General features: G+C 42.4%; 2 protein-coding genes across 2 annotated transcripts; one reads left to right on the top strand and one right to left on the bottom strand.

Annotated features, from left to right (window-relative positions):
* Nucleotides 1-964: 964 nt before the first annotated feature.
* Nucleotides 965-6,673, bottom strand: LOC115596367 (elongin-A). The gene is given in 12 exon segments (XM_075488199.1): nucleotides 965-1,231; nucleotides 1,353-1,459; nucleotides 2,015-2,123; nucleotides 2,276-2,456; nucleotides 3,886-3,983; nucleotides 4,068-4,235; nucleotides 4,314-4,371; nucleotides 4,373-4,414; nucleotides 4,493-5,384; nucleotides 5,497-5,609; nucleotides 5,694-5,750; nucleotides 6,543-6,673. Coding segments are annotated over 12 exon segments (1,968 nt in total). The 5' UTR covers nucleotides 6,624-6,673; the 3' UTR covers nucleotides 965-1,169.
* Nucleotides 6,674-7,964: 1,291 nt separating this feature from the next.
* klhl31 (kelch-like family member 31) lies at nucleotides 7,965-11,959 on the top strand. Its single transcript, XM_030441425.1, has 3 exons — nucleotides 7,965-8,115; nucleotides 8,947-10,149; nucleotides 10,237-11,959. Exons 2-3 carry the CDS (start codon nucleotides 8,975-8,977, stop codon nucleotides 10,967-10,969), a joined length of 1,908 nt encoding a protein of 635 aa, XP_030297285.1. The 5' UTR covers nucleotides 7,965-8,115; nucleotides 8,947-8,974; the 3' UTR covers nucleotides 10,970-11,959.
* The last annotated feature ends 1,912 nt before the right edge of the window (nucleotides 11,960-13,871 follow it).

Genomic DNA, 13,871 nt, shown 5'->3' with positions numbered 1-13,871 from the left:
TCACTAAAGAGGTCTCCTTATTGCCCTGTATGAATAGATTCATGAGAAGAGAACTGCTCACTCACAACCTCCAGATCCTTGTCTTACCTATGGTTACATCACATGAAAAAAGCCCCCCGAAGGTCGTTTTATACGAGAAATAGCAGCTCACATCCGACCAATGAATTAAACATGAAGACGGATTACTGGTGCGGCCGTAGCAGGCTGCCACAGGTGGTGCTGAAGGCTGCAGCAGTCTCAGAGCCTCCCCTTTTAGTATCTCAAACAGTTGTTCAAACATAGCCCAAAAAAAACAAAAATAGACGGCAAGAGTCCTTGAGAAGGCAGACAGCAGTCTCCTTCCCCCATCCATAAAAGACAGCAACGCTGCAGGGATTACAGTGAGGTGATGGAGAGCTGATTTCTCTCTATATTGTGTGGAACAATTTGTTGACCTGCGTTCATAATCGTTTGGCTCAAAAACAAGTGGATGAGTACACAATTTGGAGCTAACAAACAAGAAAACTGGACGGAAATGGATAGATTGCTTATAATTGTCAATATGTTTCATAGAAGACATTCTATACTTGCACAGAACTTCAGCAGAAAGTATAGACGATGATCCATTTGATATGAAAAGAGCATAATACAATATACCACCAGCAACTTACCTGATCTCAAATGTGTGTATTAAAAATGTAATCAGATGTTTTTACTTTCTCATGGGTTGCCTTTGATTTTGTTCAGTTTAGTATTAGAAGTGTTCGGACGCATGTTATCAAATATACTCTCGTTTACGTTCGTTATGGTTAATCTGAAAATATACCTGTTGTTGGGTATTTATTGGAGGCATGTATAAATACACACAGAATGCTTTACTCTTCTCTATTCGTCCTCTAGAGGGAGCCAAACCACATTGAATAACCTCCCAACTGACCTTGTTTAGGTCAAACCGGCTTAAACACAACATATGAAGGCACTGAAATTTGCTCATTTCATTGTCCGTTTAATAGTGAAGACAACTCACAGTTATAGAGAAAAAAAAAAACATGGCGACTGCCTGTATATTCAGACAAACACAGAGTAATCTAAGGTGAACACAAGCCTCTCATTGTCCCAAAGTTAATGAATGATAGAGTGCACTTTCACCGCACCCGCACACTGTAAATAGCACGATCATATAAGAGCATTTATCTGCGTCCCAGCTGTTTCTTAAACGCCTTTAAGGACTTTGCCATCATTGGAGCAACTCCTGTGTGGACAAAAAATAAGGGATAAGCAAAAGCAAAATGCATATAATCAGGTCTACATAAAGATCTACATGCACGCAGTAGCCTTCAGCCTGCATTTACAACATATTTCTGTCAGCTCACTTGTCTTTTTGCGAGGGTCCTGTGCATTTCCTGCCCCCGAGGAACTGCTGCCGGACCTGCTGGACTCATTACAACTGGGCCTCGATCTGTTGTCCTGAACCATGACACTGACAATTCAAGACGTGATAAAACAAAATCATCACTTTACAAAACGAACACAATGCACGTAAAATGACAGAACGAGTGTCCCGTCTACCTACAACGTTAGACTACAGCTAGTGAGCACAACATCCCATGTTGCGGCGGTTAACAACAAAGGCCCCAAGGCCGTCGCTAACCAGAATAAAACCAGTTTATCCAGCACATTGCTCCAATTCCTGTGTTTGGCTAAGCTCACCCAAAAAGCATTTCCCCCAGTGTTATCACATGAGTCTCTGACAGATTATGACCTTGCTAAGCTGCTGTTGTCGAGTGATCACTTTGTAGTTGAGGGCTTTTATGTGGGAGAGGAGCAGAGCGGGCACAAGGCTTACCAGGTGTAAAAATGTGCAACAATGGCCCCGTTTGCCTCTCAAAAGTCTTTGCCCTTTGTATGAACTTTACTATCATCAGGAAAACAACAAAGCTGAAACGCAAATAAATAAAAAAAAAAAAAAAGGGGTTCATCATAAAACACATTGGAGATATTTCTCTGTATTTAGGACGGTGGAAGCCACCTGCACCTGAGCTGATGAGGCTGCTGAACAGCAGTTCCGTGAATTTCCTGCTGAATTCGCACATCTCTCGGTGGCTTGGCAACAGTGTGAATAAATGCCATCTTCACCTGCCGACCTAAAAAAAAAACAAAACAATGTTACAGCGTACAGGATGTAATAAAGAGTCAACGATATTTTCCCGTGTGTATACATTTTGTGTTTGTTAAGTTTAACAGTTTATCATTTTATTTCACAATGGATGTAGATAAACAAACAAACCCAAAATACCTTTGGGTTTGTTAGAATGGGCCGAGACGATGCTTTTTGTCAGTCTCTGCAGTTTCCTTTCCCTCTCCTCAGACAGCCTGACGTACATCTCTTTCCATGATTCATACTCCTGGAGTTTGGAGTGTTTGAAGTCCCTCTGGCAATGTTTCCCCCACAAGTGGTCGGTCACTCCTACGTAGATCTGTCGAAACAAACAGTTTCAGGCCAAAACAAGAAATAAAACACCTGTATGCTCAAACAAAGTTCTCCCTTAGTCACAAATTTGACAATAGCTTCAAATACACATCTCTACCCAAGGTTTACAAAGTGCGGGTTTGAAAAAAACAAACATAAAATGGCTTCTAAAAGCTTGTTGGTTTCAGTTGCTTCGGAGGAATGTTGCAACTCCGTTTTGCCATGAAGCTCCAGAAATGTTTTGTGGACTACAACACTTAACTCGACTTTCCACGTGGCTGAGCTCGTCTTTTACGTTACTGTTCAGATGAACATTATCATACATGACTTGCTGCACAAAGCTGCACTCTGGATTTTCACACTTCACAGAGCAAAGCAAGTACAGCTCAGTGAAGGAGATCAGAGATGTGGTAGGAAGTTTGCAGCTCAGTGGTGTCCAGAAAGACATCGTTGATCATTAGAACGTGTTGAAACGTGCTTGGATGAGATACAGCAGCAGCACCAGGATGACTTTCACTCCTCTCAGCTGTACGTTAAATATTACCATGCACGTTGACCAAACAGGCATGACTCATGAGATCACACAGAACCAGCTCCAACATACAAACAAAGACTGATGTACACAATAAATGTCTATTTATTTCCCTGGCAGATCATCACGTGATGACTTGAAAGCATTCGTCAGACATGTCAACTGTGCACACAAGACATCTAATAGGAAGATGTTCCATATTTACTGCTAAATATTATACCCTTAACATTTAATGACCCCATGGCATTTCCTCTGGGTGACATGTAGTTGTAACCAGAGCTGCAACGATTACTCAACTGAAGGACAATTACTTGTTAACCATTTTGAAAATGGATTGTTTCAATCATTTCTCAAGCAAAAAAAGTCAAACAGGTGCTGATCCCAGCTTCTTAAATGTGAGGGTTTGTTGGTTCTCGTCATTTCTGATCGTTACAGAGGAGTCATTTGGTTTCAGACTGATGCTTGGCATTTTGGCATTTTTCACAAGATTTGAAAAGTAATGTTCATAGACCAATCGATTGAGTTTTAAAATAAATGGACAATGAAATTAATTGCGAGCATCACCCCAAGTTGTGAAAGGTGAATTCCTCCCAGCTCTGCATAGTTTACAGTCCGGTTGTATTTTGCTATTCTGCTGCAACATTCTGAATATCCCCATTGTGGGACTAATAAAGGATTTTCCCATATAATGTCAGCCTTTATTATGCATCATTTGAATGCCATTGTGTAAATATGCGTGTTGTTGACCAGGACTAGTCCCTCGTGGCCTTTGCCCAGGGCAGTGTTCCATTTGTCGAATCTATGAATTTGAGCTGCTCTAAAAAGCAAAAACGTTGTCCAGATCAGAGCTGAGCAGGTGTACCTAATAAAATGGCCACTAAGTGTGCACTCAATGTATTCTTACTGGGTTGCATTCCTCGATGCGCAGCAGCTGCTCCGGTGTGCACCTCTCCAACACCGGCTCGAGGATCTCAAACGGGACTCCGCCAGTTTCATAAAGCACTGAGAAGAGATCCCTGCTCCTGAATACACATCCAACAAACTGACTGAGAGTCCTGCGAAAGCCTTCTCTAAGATCTTACTCACAGTTGATGTTGTTCTGGAGCGTGCGGATACACTGCTGGTGCAAGCTCATCATGGCCGGCAGGAAGACGGTCTTGGCCCCCGAGTACACCTGCATCTTTTTGTTGAGTCGCTGACCGGTGAAGCCTGCAGACTCTTCAGAGACGTCACAGAGATCTGACTCCTTCTCGGCTTTAAGACAAAACAGCGAACATCAGGAAGGAGATAACTCGCGGGAGGGCAAAGGAGGATTTGTTACAGATACGGTACCTTTCGTCTCAAAGTAGTCAACACTGACTTGGTTTTCACATTCGGGCAGAGTAGCAGGGTAAAGGAATGTTCATCAGCTCCATTACAGACTCCTTAAACTGCTGAGATACAAGGGGTTATCAGTGGATCATTACCTAAAAGTAAAGAGGTTAAACTCTTCAGATATCTGTTAAATATACCCGTTTCGGAGAGGAAACATTTAGAGACGTCACAGGCGGCTTGTGAGGTTTCATGCTCAGATCCTCTGCTGCAGTCTTGCTGTTCTTGAGAGCTTTCTTCACTCCAGATCTTTCCTTCTTCTTGAAAACATTCACGTCATAGTTCAAGTATGATTCAAAAGACATGGAAGGTGCCTCGCAGTCACTTTCCTTGTCTTTGTGTTTTGTTTTGGCCTTTTTGTGTTTCGGATGTCCCTTTTCATCGCGCTCCTGCTTGTGTTGTTTGTGCTTCTCTTTCCCTGGTCTTTTCCTCTTCTTGTTTTGAGCCTCTGAGCTCCTCGAGACTCCCGAGGACTCGTCGTCTCTGATGCCACTTCGTTTGAAAATTTTTGAGTGTTTCTCATCGGACTCAAACGGAAGAGAGTCTTTGCCTTCTGTTGGCAACTCTTTTGATGGTTTTGATTTCTTATTCAACTCTTTTTCGGACCAGAATCTTCCACCGTCACAGCTGCTTTTTGAGGCTTCCCTGGAATCAGACCTGGATTTCTGATGAGCGTCCTCTGAGTTTTTGATCACGACCTCTCCTGATTTTCTGTCACTCTGATAATTTTGCTTTTCCTTGGCAACAACCCATTTTTCCATTTCGTCCTCTTGGATTTCAATTTTCTGAGAGATATCGTGACCTTTTTCTTGATTTGCAGTCTGGTCCTTACGTCTCATCTGTTCTTCACATCGTCTCTCTGATTCATTTTTCCCATCTCCCGTTTTAAAAAGGGCCTCGTCTGAGGAGTTCTGACTGTTCTCGAAAGATGTTAAGCAATTATTATTTAAATCATCCTTTGTCAAGCCACTGCTTGTACAGTTTTGGTCCTCTGGTTTGTCCGTAAAAGACACATCTGCATCTTCTGTGTGGCTGCAACAAGGGAATATTCAAGATTTACACGTCAAATACATAAAAATTTAAGAACAATCAATCACATTTGAATGTATATTGTTACATAAAACTAAAAGTTCAACACATGCACCTTGTGGATTCCTTAGGGACCAGTCTTTTCCAGCCCCTAACTAGCGACTTGGCAAATTCTCCCGCCTGTTCATGTCTGCGCAACGAGTTAACCGTTTTCCCAATTCCAGTTTCCTAATTTATATCCAGACACAAGTCATACATTAAACTTGTCCGAATACACAAACTCAAAATACGTTCTTTGCAACAGAGACTCACAGCAAGAATGTCTAATGTGATATCCAGATCCTTGAGTTTCTGCAAAATCTTTAGAACCTGGAAAGAGAGCAAACAACACATCAACAATTCTGGACAAAAAGCAGCTAAAAGGTGAAGTAAACTGAAAAGGAAAAAACAAAAAACTAAACATGCCAAATATGGCAGTCCTGGTTTCGGATCACCACAGTTGCTGATTGTGCATTCAGAGCAGAAGCTATGTATGGGAACCTCACACACCCACTTAGGCTGCTCCTTTTACCTCGAACTATAAATGGATAATGCAACTGTTGGCCGCTGTAAACTCTCACTATATATAAGTTGGGTGTTTTCAGGCTGTGCATTTAAAATTACAATATTTTCAATGTGTTTACAAAGAGAATCTTAACATCTAAACCGGACAGGCTGTCCTATAATTCCATCTATATGTTTACCAAAAAAAAAACAAAAAAAAGTGACTCCAGCAGGCCTGCAGGGCGGCTTGATGATGGACAGCAGCCATAAGTTGAACAACTGCAGGAGCTGCCAATTTTAGCAGGCAGGCACCTCCCATTTAAACAGGCTGACCCCCACAGTGAGAGGGTTCAAACGCTGTGTGGCAGCGGCGCACATGTCGCCTGTCCTCAAATGATCAGAGATACGAGACGAGCGTGCTGAAATAAAGAAATCAAATATAAGACGGTGGAGTTAGTTCAGCCAATTAAAACAGAGGAGCTGCGGGGACAGCCTTGAGATCATTGGCTGTGTCGTGAAAACACCCAAAGAACCGTAAAGACGAGTTTCTGGTGCGCTTCAGCTCGGTGCCGTTTGTTGTGCGCGCTTGTCTGAAGAAGAAGCAAACACTTTATCTACCGTAGCGGACTCTGCCGTGTCCGAGAGCTGAAGTTTGAACCTCATGACTTTCTTCTTCACCCCGTCAGAGCTGCTGGCCATCACGGTGACTCACGTGCGGCCGTCTGCGCACACCGGGCCGCGCGCGCCCGTTGATGACACTATTATAATGGGCGGAAATGATGTGGGGTGTGTGTTTTGGTAATTATGTGACAATTCATATCAAGGAACAACTTGTTGCTGCATGTATTCTTCTTCTTCTTCTTCTGATGAGTAATGGGTAAAACATAAATGAAGCTAATTAGGGAACCAATTATTAGTGTCAGGTGTTGGCCTTAAGAATAAATGCTCCTGCAGTATACTGGCCTTCAATTCAATTCAATTTCTTTCTGTAGGCTGGTATACTGCAGGAAGAAATCAAATGCTGTGTAGTGGGACAAGAGAAGTCTGGGGACATTTTTCCCAAGCCTTTTTTTCCTGCAGGTCGCTCTTTGGAAACTATTGGCCTTTTGAATGGATATACAGCGGTGCTGAAAGAGAGTTTTCTGATCCTTCCAATTTTGGGTGACATGGTTTGCTCCCTAAAAAAAATTTCAAAAAAATACATGCTCTCTTTCCTAAGAGTTTACCCGAAGAGATGCATGACCCTGAGCACTCTGTGGCTGAAAATTAGAGGAAAAATAAATGCATCACAAAAATCTGCGTATACGTCAGGTGTAAGCGACCATCCCATCAGCTGTGCACGCACAATGAGCTGTACATGGTCGGTTACTGAATTCACCTTTTCGTAAGTTTCTAGAGACTTATAAAGGAAGTTGCAAGAAACAGTTTTAAGTGTATACAAGGAGCAAATGACAGGTTGGCTAAGAAGTGCGAATGCAGGTATGAAAAAACAAAAACTGGTGATCTTTGGATCCAACGACATTTCATCAAACAATAAAACAGAGGTTTTGTACTTATACTTTGCATTGTGATCAATAACCTAAAACCATCCAGGCACAGGGTATTTTTAGATTACAACTCATTGATCACAGAACAAATACGAGTCCAACCTCTGTTTTATTATTGGTGCTCACGTCTTGAGAGTTTTCTCTGCACACTTTAGTTTCTGTTTTTTCAAAATAAAGTCTGCAGATTTGCATTTAGATTGTCCATGATCACATCCAACAAGAAATCAAGATAATTCTCACTTTTATTGATATATTTTTTTTTATTTCCAATGTATTGTGCAACTAAATTATCCCCCCCCCCCCCCCCCAAAAAAAACATTTCCTTCTGGATACTTAGATGATGAATAAAATATTTCTCAACAATGACCTGATGAAGCTCCTCATGTGACGTCCCATCCAGGATATAGGTCGAGCCCCCACAGTATGTTGACATCAACTGATTGGAGGCTATTGTAGGACACTATATTGGGAGGTGGGGTGTAGGGTCCCATGCTTTGCACAATACTTGATTGGCACTCACTCCCCAAGAGGAGGAGTTAACCACATGTCCCTTTCAGCTGGGGTGACTGCTGCTCTCTCTCTCTCCTGCTCCAGTAACTGGAGGCATAGGTTCTTTCGTCCCCAGCCTCAACTTCATTTCTCAGGTATGTAGAGCTTTGCCATGCGTGATTGTTTGCCATTTTAGCATTGAAAAGGCAATTTGGTGCAGTTAATGCGTCAGCGTTTGTTGGTTACTTTAGAACGGAAAATGTGCTCTTCACTCGCAAACATGGAATCACAAGGCAAATGAAGTGTTTGAAGCTGGTGAGCTTCCGGTGAAATTATTATGTACACATAAGTGACATATGTGACAGAAATTTAAGCTTTCTTGGGTTGTGGGTAAATGATGTGAGGAGTGGCTTTTTATGAAACTTGTTTTGCCTTATATATCGTGGTATTTGCAGCCTTATTCAGGACAGACTTTACAGAATTAGAGCAAATGAATTAAAGTGACAAAAAACGAATATTTGTCCTGATATGAAGTTAAACATCCAGAGGACATGAGGCCTGCTGCTCATGTCTCAAAGCCTATAAAAGGAACGTCATGGGTGAGCCGTCCAGCGTTGCTATTCCTGGACATACTGCTGATAAATTGTGACAGATGCAAAGAGGGGCATGTTGACGCACTCACATTACCCCAGCATCACCTGGTAGCACACATGCTTTCAGAGGTGTCTGGTTGTGTCTAATTACATTCTACTAACTCTAAAATGAATGAAAACGTTTCTCTTTAGATACAACAAGTTCAATGTGCAGGGATCTGACATTATTGCTCAATTTTGGGCAAAGAAAACAGTATGTAGATACAAGTGAATGTACCTTGAACTCCTCTGTATTTTCAGTAGAAGACAAGATCTGTAGCACATGACTTTATGTGACTGATGATACAGCTTTCCTGCCACTTTCCTCACGTGTTAAATTTATATTTTTGAAAGGTTTGGGCTGCGTTCTGCTGCAACAGCCATGGCACCCAAGAAGAATAAGACAGCCAAGAAGAGCAAAGGGGACATCAATGAAATGACCATCATGGTTGAGGACAGCCCCGTCAACAAGATCAACGGGTTGAACACTCTGTTAGAGGGAGGAAACGGCTTCAGCTGCATCTCGACTGAAGTCACAGATTCTGTGTATGCCCCAAATCTCCTGGAGGGTTTGAGCACCATGAGGCAGGACTGCTTCCTCTGCGATCTGACGGTCGCCACCAAGTCCAAGTCATTCGACGTCCACAAGGTTGTCATGGCCTCTTGCAGTGAGTACATTCGCAACATCTTGAAGAAGGACTCATCCCTCCAGAAGATCGACCTGAACGACCTGTCACCTGTCGGCCTCGCCACAGCAATCACATATGCCTACTCTGGAAAGCTGACCCTGTCTCTGTACAGCATTGGCAGCACTATCGCTGCAGCCATGCTGCTGCAGATCGGCACCTTAGTGAAGATGTGCAGCGATTTCCTCATGCAGGAGCTCAGCGTGGAGAACTGCATGTACGTGGCCAATATCGCCGATGCCTATGACCTGAAAGAAACCAAGGAGGCCTCGCAGAAGTTTATGCGGGAGAACTTCATCGAGTTCTCTGAGATGGAGCAGTTCCTGAAGCTCACCTACGAGCAGATCAGTGACTTCCTCTCGGATGACTCCCTGCAGCTTCCCTCCGAGATCACAGCCTTCCAGATCGCAATGAAATGGTTGGACTTCGACGAGAAGAGGTTGAAGTACGCGGCCGATCTGCTCACTCACATCCGCTTCGGCACCATCTCTGCCCAAGACCTGGTGAATCATGTCCAGAGTGTGCCTAGAATGATGCAAGACTCCGAGTGCCACCGTCTCCTTGTTGACGCCATGAATTACCATCTGCTGCCATACCAACAGAACATCCTCCAGTCACGCAGAACAAAGGTACGCGGAGGCCTCAAGGTGATACTCACAGTCGGTGGACGCCCTGCCCTGACAGAGAAATCTCTCAGCAAAGAAGTTCTCTACAGAGATGCAGATAACGTGTGGAATAAGTTGACAGAAATGCCGGCAAAGAGCTTCAACCAGTGTGTGGCGGTCTTGGATGGCTTCCTGTACGTGGCAGGTGGCGAGGACCAGAACGATGCAAGGAACCAGGCGAAACATGCAGTCAGCAACTTCTGCAGGTAAGAGCTAACTGTGCTTTTAATTTGGAATGTGTTAGTTTGTGTAGAATCAGAAAATAAACGCCCCCTCTCTCACACGTTCTTTAGATATGACCCTCGCTTCAACAATTGGATTCACTTGAGCAACATGATCCAGAGGCGCACCCACTTCAGCCTCAACACCTTCAACGGCCTCTTGTTTGCCGTCGGAGGGCGAAACGCTGACGGTGTCCAGGCCTCTCTGGAGTGCTATGTGCCCTCCTCCAACCAGTGGCAGATGAAAGCTCCCATGGAGGTGCCCCGCTGCTGCCACGGCAGCTCCATAATCGACGGAAAGATCCTTGTATCGGGAGGTTACATCAACAACGCCTACGCCAGGTCTGTGTGCTCGTACGACCCCTCCACTGACACCTGGCAGGATAAGAACAGTCTGAGCACACCTCGAGGGTGGCACTGCGCCGCCACCGTGGGAGACCGAGCCTACGTCATCGGTGGCAGCCAGCTGGGAGGTCGTGGGGAGAGGGTGGATGTCCTCGCTGTCGAATCTTACAACCCCAGCAACGGGCAGTGGAGCTACTGCACGCCTCTTCACACAGGCGTGAGCACAGCCGGTATTTCCACTTTGAACAACAAGGTGTATCTCCTCGGAGGCTGGAACGAGGGCGAGAAGAAGTACAAGAAATGCATTCAGGTTTACAACCCTGACCTCAATGAATGGACTGAGGATGACGAGCTGCCAGAAGCTACAGTCGGCATTTCATGCTGTGTTGTCACCATCCCCACAAGGAAAACACGAGAGTCCAGAGCCAGTTCAGTGTCTTCTGCACCAGTCAGTATATAAGGATTTAGATAATGATAATGATGTAGTTTACATATCTAATGTCTCCAGCTTTTCTGTCGCAGAAATCCTAGTTCTAAACTCTACCAATCTTACCTTTTTCAGGACAAGGATGCACAGTTTAATTGGTGATCGACTTTATTTCGATGAGCAAAATTTAGTAAAATGGAAGGATTACATATTTCGGACAACTTTCTTTTTTACAATTTCCTGTAAAATCTCCTTTGATTAGAAGCAAATTTTAACAATCTGAAAGCAGCATTCAGAAGCCTTAAATGTATTTTCAGACATTAATTAGTAGAAATGGCATGATTAAGGTCAGATAAAGGTCGTGATGGAGACAAAGCAATAGCCATTTTTATCATTTTTAGACAGAAATTTACCTTTGGGGCCAATTCATTTCAGATAATTTCATGAACCCTTTTTTTTCTGTAATGTTATTTTAAACTCAAATGAAAGCTATATAAAGGCTGCTATGCTAACATATCTGTCTTTTTAACCCAGTGCCAAAACATTAAAAATACTAACAACACAGTAATTAATAACAGTTATCAATAGTGAAGAATTTTGTGACAGTCGTGTCTGTCGTGACTAAAGCTACTGTGATTCTCAGATACTTGAACAGAATAATGAGCTGGAGCTGAAATAAGTGTTGGCACCACCTACCAGGAGTAGGTGCTTGTCATTAGTGTTCAAACAAGCCACACAGTCATGCTGCAGCTCTCTACATGCATCTGGTGTACAGTATCCAGCAGTATGTTGGGTGGTCGTATCGGGATTCTGTTGGGAAAATGTTGGAATGATGAGGGTTGAATGGGTTCAGATGTGACAGAAAACAAACTATTTTGTAAAAAAGAAAAAGAAAAATATAACTTGGGAGTGATGTTGTCAGCCTGAGCTTCCCTGGAGGTCAGTACTCATGAATTCCCTGACTGCTCATGTCTTTACATTTATTGTTTGTTTTTAAATTAAAGAGATGAAGTGTAAGCTATACTCTGAGCCATGGTCGCTTTATTCATAATAATGTTATTTTGTGAGTCTCTTTAAAAAAAAGTCCAGTACGTGTTTTTGACCACCGTAATTGAAGAAATCTGCATGTGCACAAGATTGTTTTGCTGTTTTTGCTCTCAAATCACATCTTTTTGACATTTTTACTGGTGCCTTTTACTCTTATGATAGGCATCTAATGGCCGTTGACACTGGCATAAGGTTTTTATGTTATTCAAGAGTGTGAACCTGCTGTGATAACAGCAATGTAGGGATTGAGTTTCCGCAGTTTTGCACGGTGTCCACTGCAGTATTTTTGGACCCGGAGGCCGTAGTGATGAGGCCATTTGGAGGGCTACATTTCCATTTTCCATTTGAATCATGAGGTATGCACTTTTGACTTCCTATCTTTAATTATAAATCATTGTTGTCAAAGGGTGTGTATATTTCCTGCCAAAAGACTTCAACATTTGCGTACCTATTATGTATATTTACACATGTTTAAGTCTTTGCACAAAAATGATAAGATGACAGGTTCGTGTCAACACCAGATCATGAAAATTCCATTTGGAGCCCACAGGCATCGAGTTAATAACATTTAGCTTTTTAAGTCTGCCTCTGATTTGTTGTCAACCATAATGAATGACTGTTAAACCACACTGTTAGCTCCTCGGCGAGGGTTACAGCCTGTTCATTTACACAGTAAACATATTTAATACTGTAAGAGCCAGGAAAAAGGGCTTTGGGCGTGTAGCATGAGCGAAATAAACACATAATAAGGCTATTATGTTTCCTACCAATTATTCCCAAAGTTGACTTATAAAAGTCAAGTTCATTCTGTTATCCGAACATTATACAGTGAGTGAAACTGAAGGAATTGACATTGGCAAAGTCTGTGACCCAGTTATAAAATCATCACTTCTGCAAAGGTTTGAACAGTTTTGGTTAATTCACACTAGAGATTTCCTGTATTCATGTTGTTATCATGGCCTCTCTCTCAGGTCTGAGGGAGGCATCAGTCAGTAATCAATGCACACCCACACAGCCCTGAAGAGTGGTAGGCTCTTATGACCAGACATTGTAGACGATAACACCAACGATTTACTTACTTCTTCTTTTTTACTTCATCTTTATTTACACATCAACAAACTCCCAACTGTTGTTTTTTCCGGACTCAAAATACATAAATATGTTTTGATATATGGATGATAGTGAACATGACAAATTTAGGAAAACTGCTATCAAACAGGATGTCAATAATCAGTCTAATGTGAATCAAAAAAACAGAAAAGAAGTGTCAGTGACCCATAAACTTGTTTTATCTGCCGATGCCTGTACAGTTGACACACCCTTTTGCGAGTCAAGTGCTGTGTCATTATTACAATCACTTTTTTGAATAGGCGATGTTGCGTTCCAGTTATTGCCCAACTTCAGTTGTAAACATGACTCGTTCATTTTCTTGCTGTGGTTATGGTGGTAATGATTTGACAAGATGCAATTAAAGAGCTTTGTTTGATTTCCAGAGAAGGGCAAGCCGGGGATAAGAAATCATACATAATGTGACCTAAATTTGTTTAGTTTTCTTTTCTTTTATCACACTGATTTGACAACACAGAATTTAACGTCCTGGGTCTACAAGCAGTAGATTCCTTATGGAGGCATATTAGCTCAAACAAAGAGTTAGCTTTTGATTATTATTTAGAAGATTTCACTTTTCTTAAAGTTTATCTCCCTTTTCTGCAATTTTTCACAAGTTACTGAGTCAATTCAGCATAATTTTCCATGTCTAATCCAAGGAGTCAACAGTTACAAATAGCACTGAAACAATCTAATGATTAACAGATGAGTACTATTAGTAGTACTAGTAGTATTATTCTTTACATTTATCTGCTGTACATCAGTATAAATTGACTTGCTG

Source organism: Sparus aurata, chromosome 15 (genome assembly GCF_900880675.1).
Source record: "Sparus aurata chromosome 15, fSpaAur1.1, whole genome shotgun sequence".
NCBI classification, from domain to species: Eukaryota; Metazoa; Chordata; class Actinopteri; order Spariformes; family Sparidae; genus Sparus; species Sparus aurata.
The sequence above is the reverse complement of the archived record's forward strand: the minus strand, read 5'-3'. Positions and strand labels throughout refer to the sequence as shown.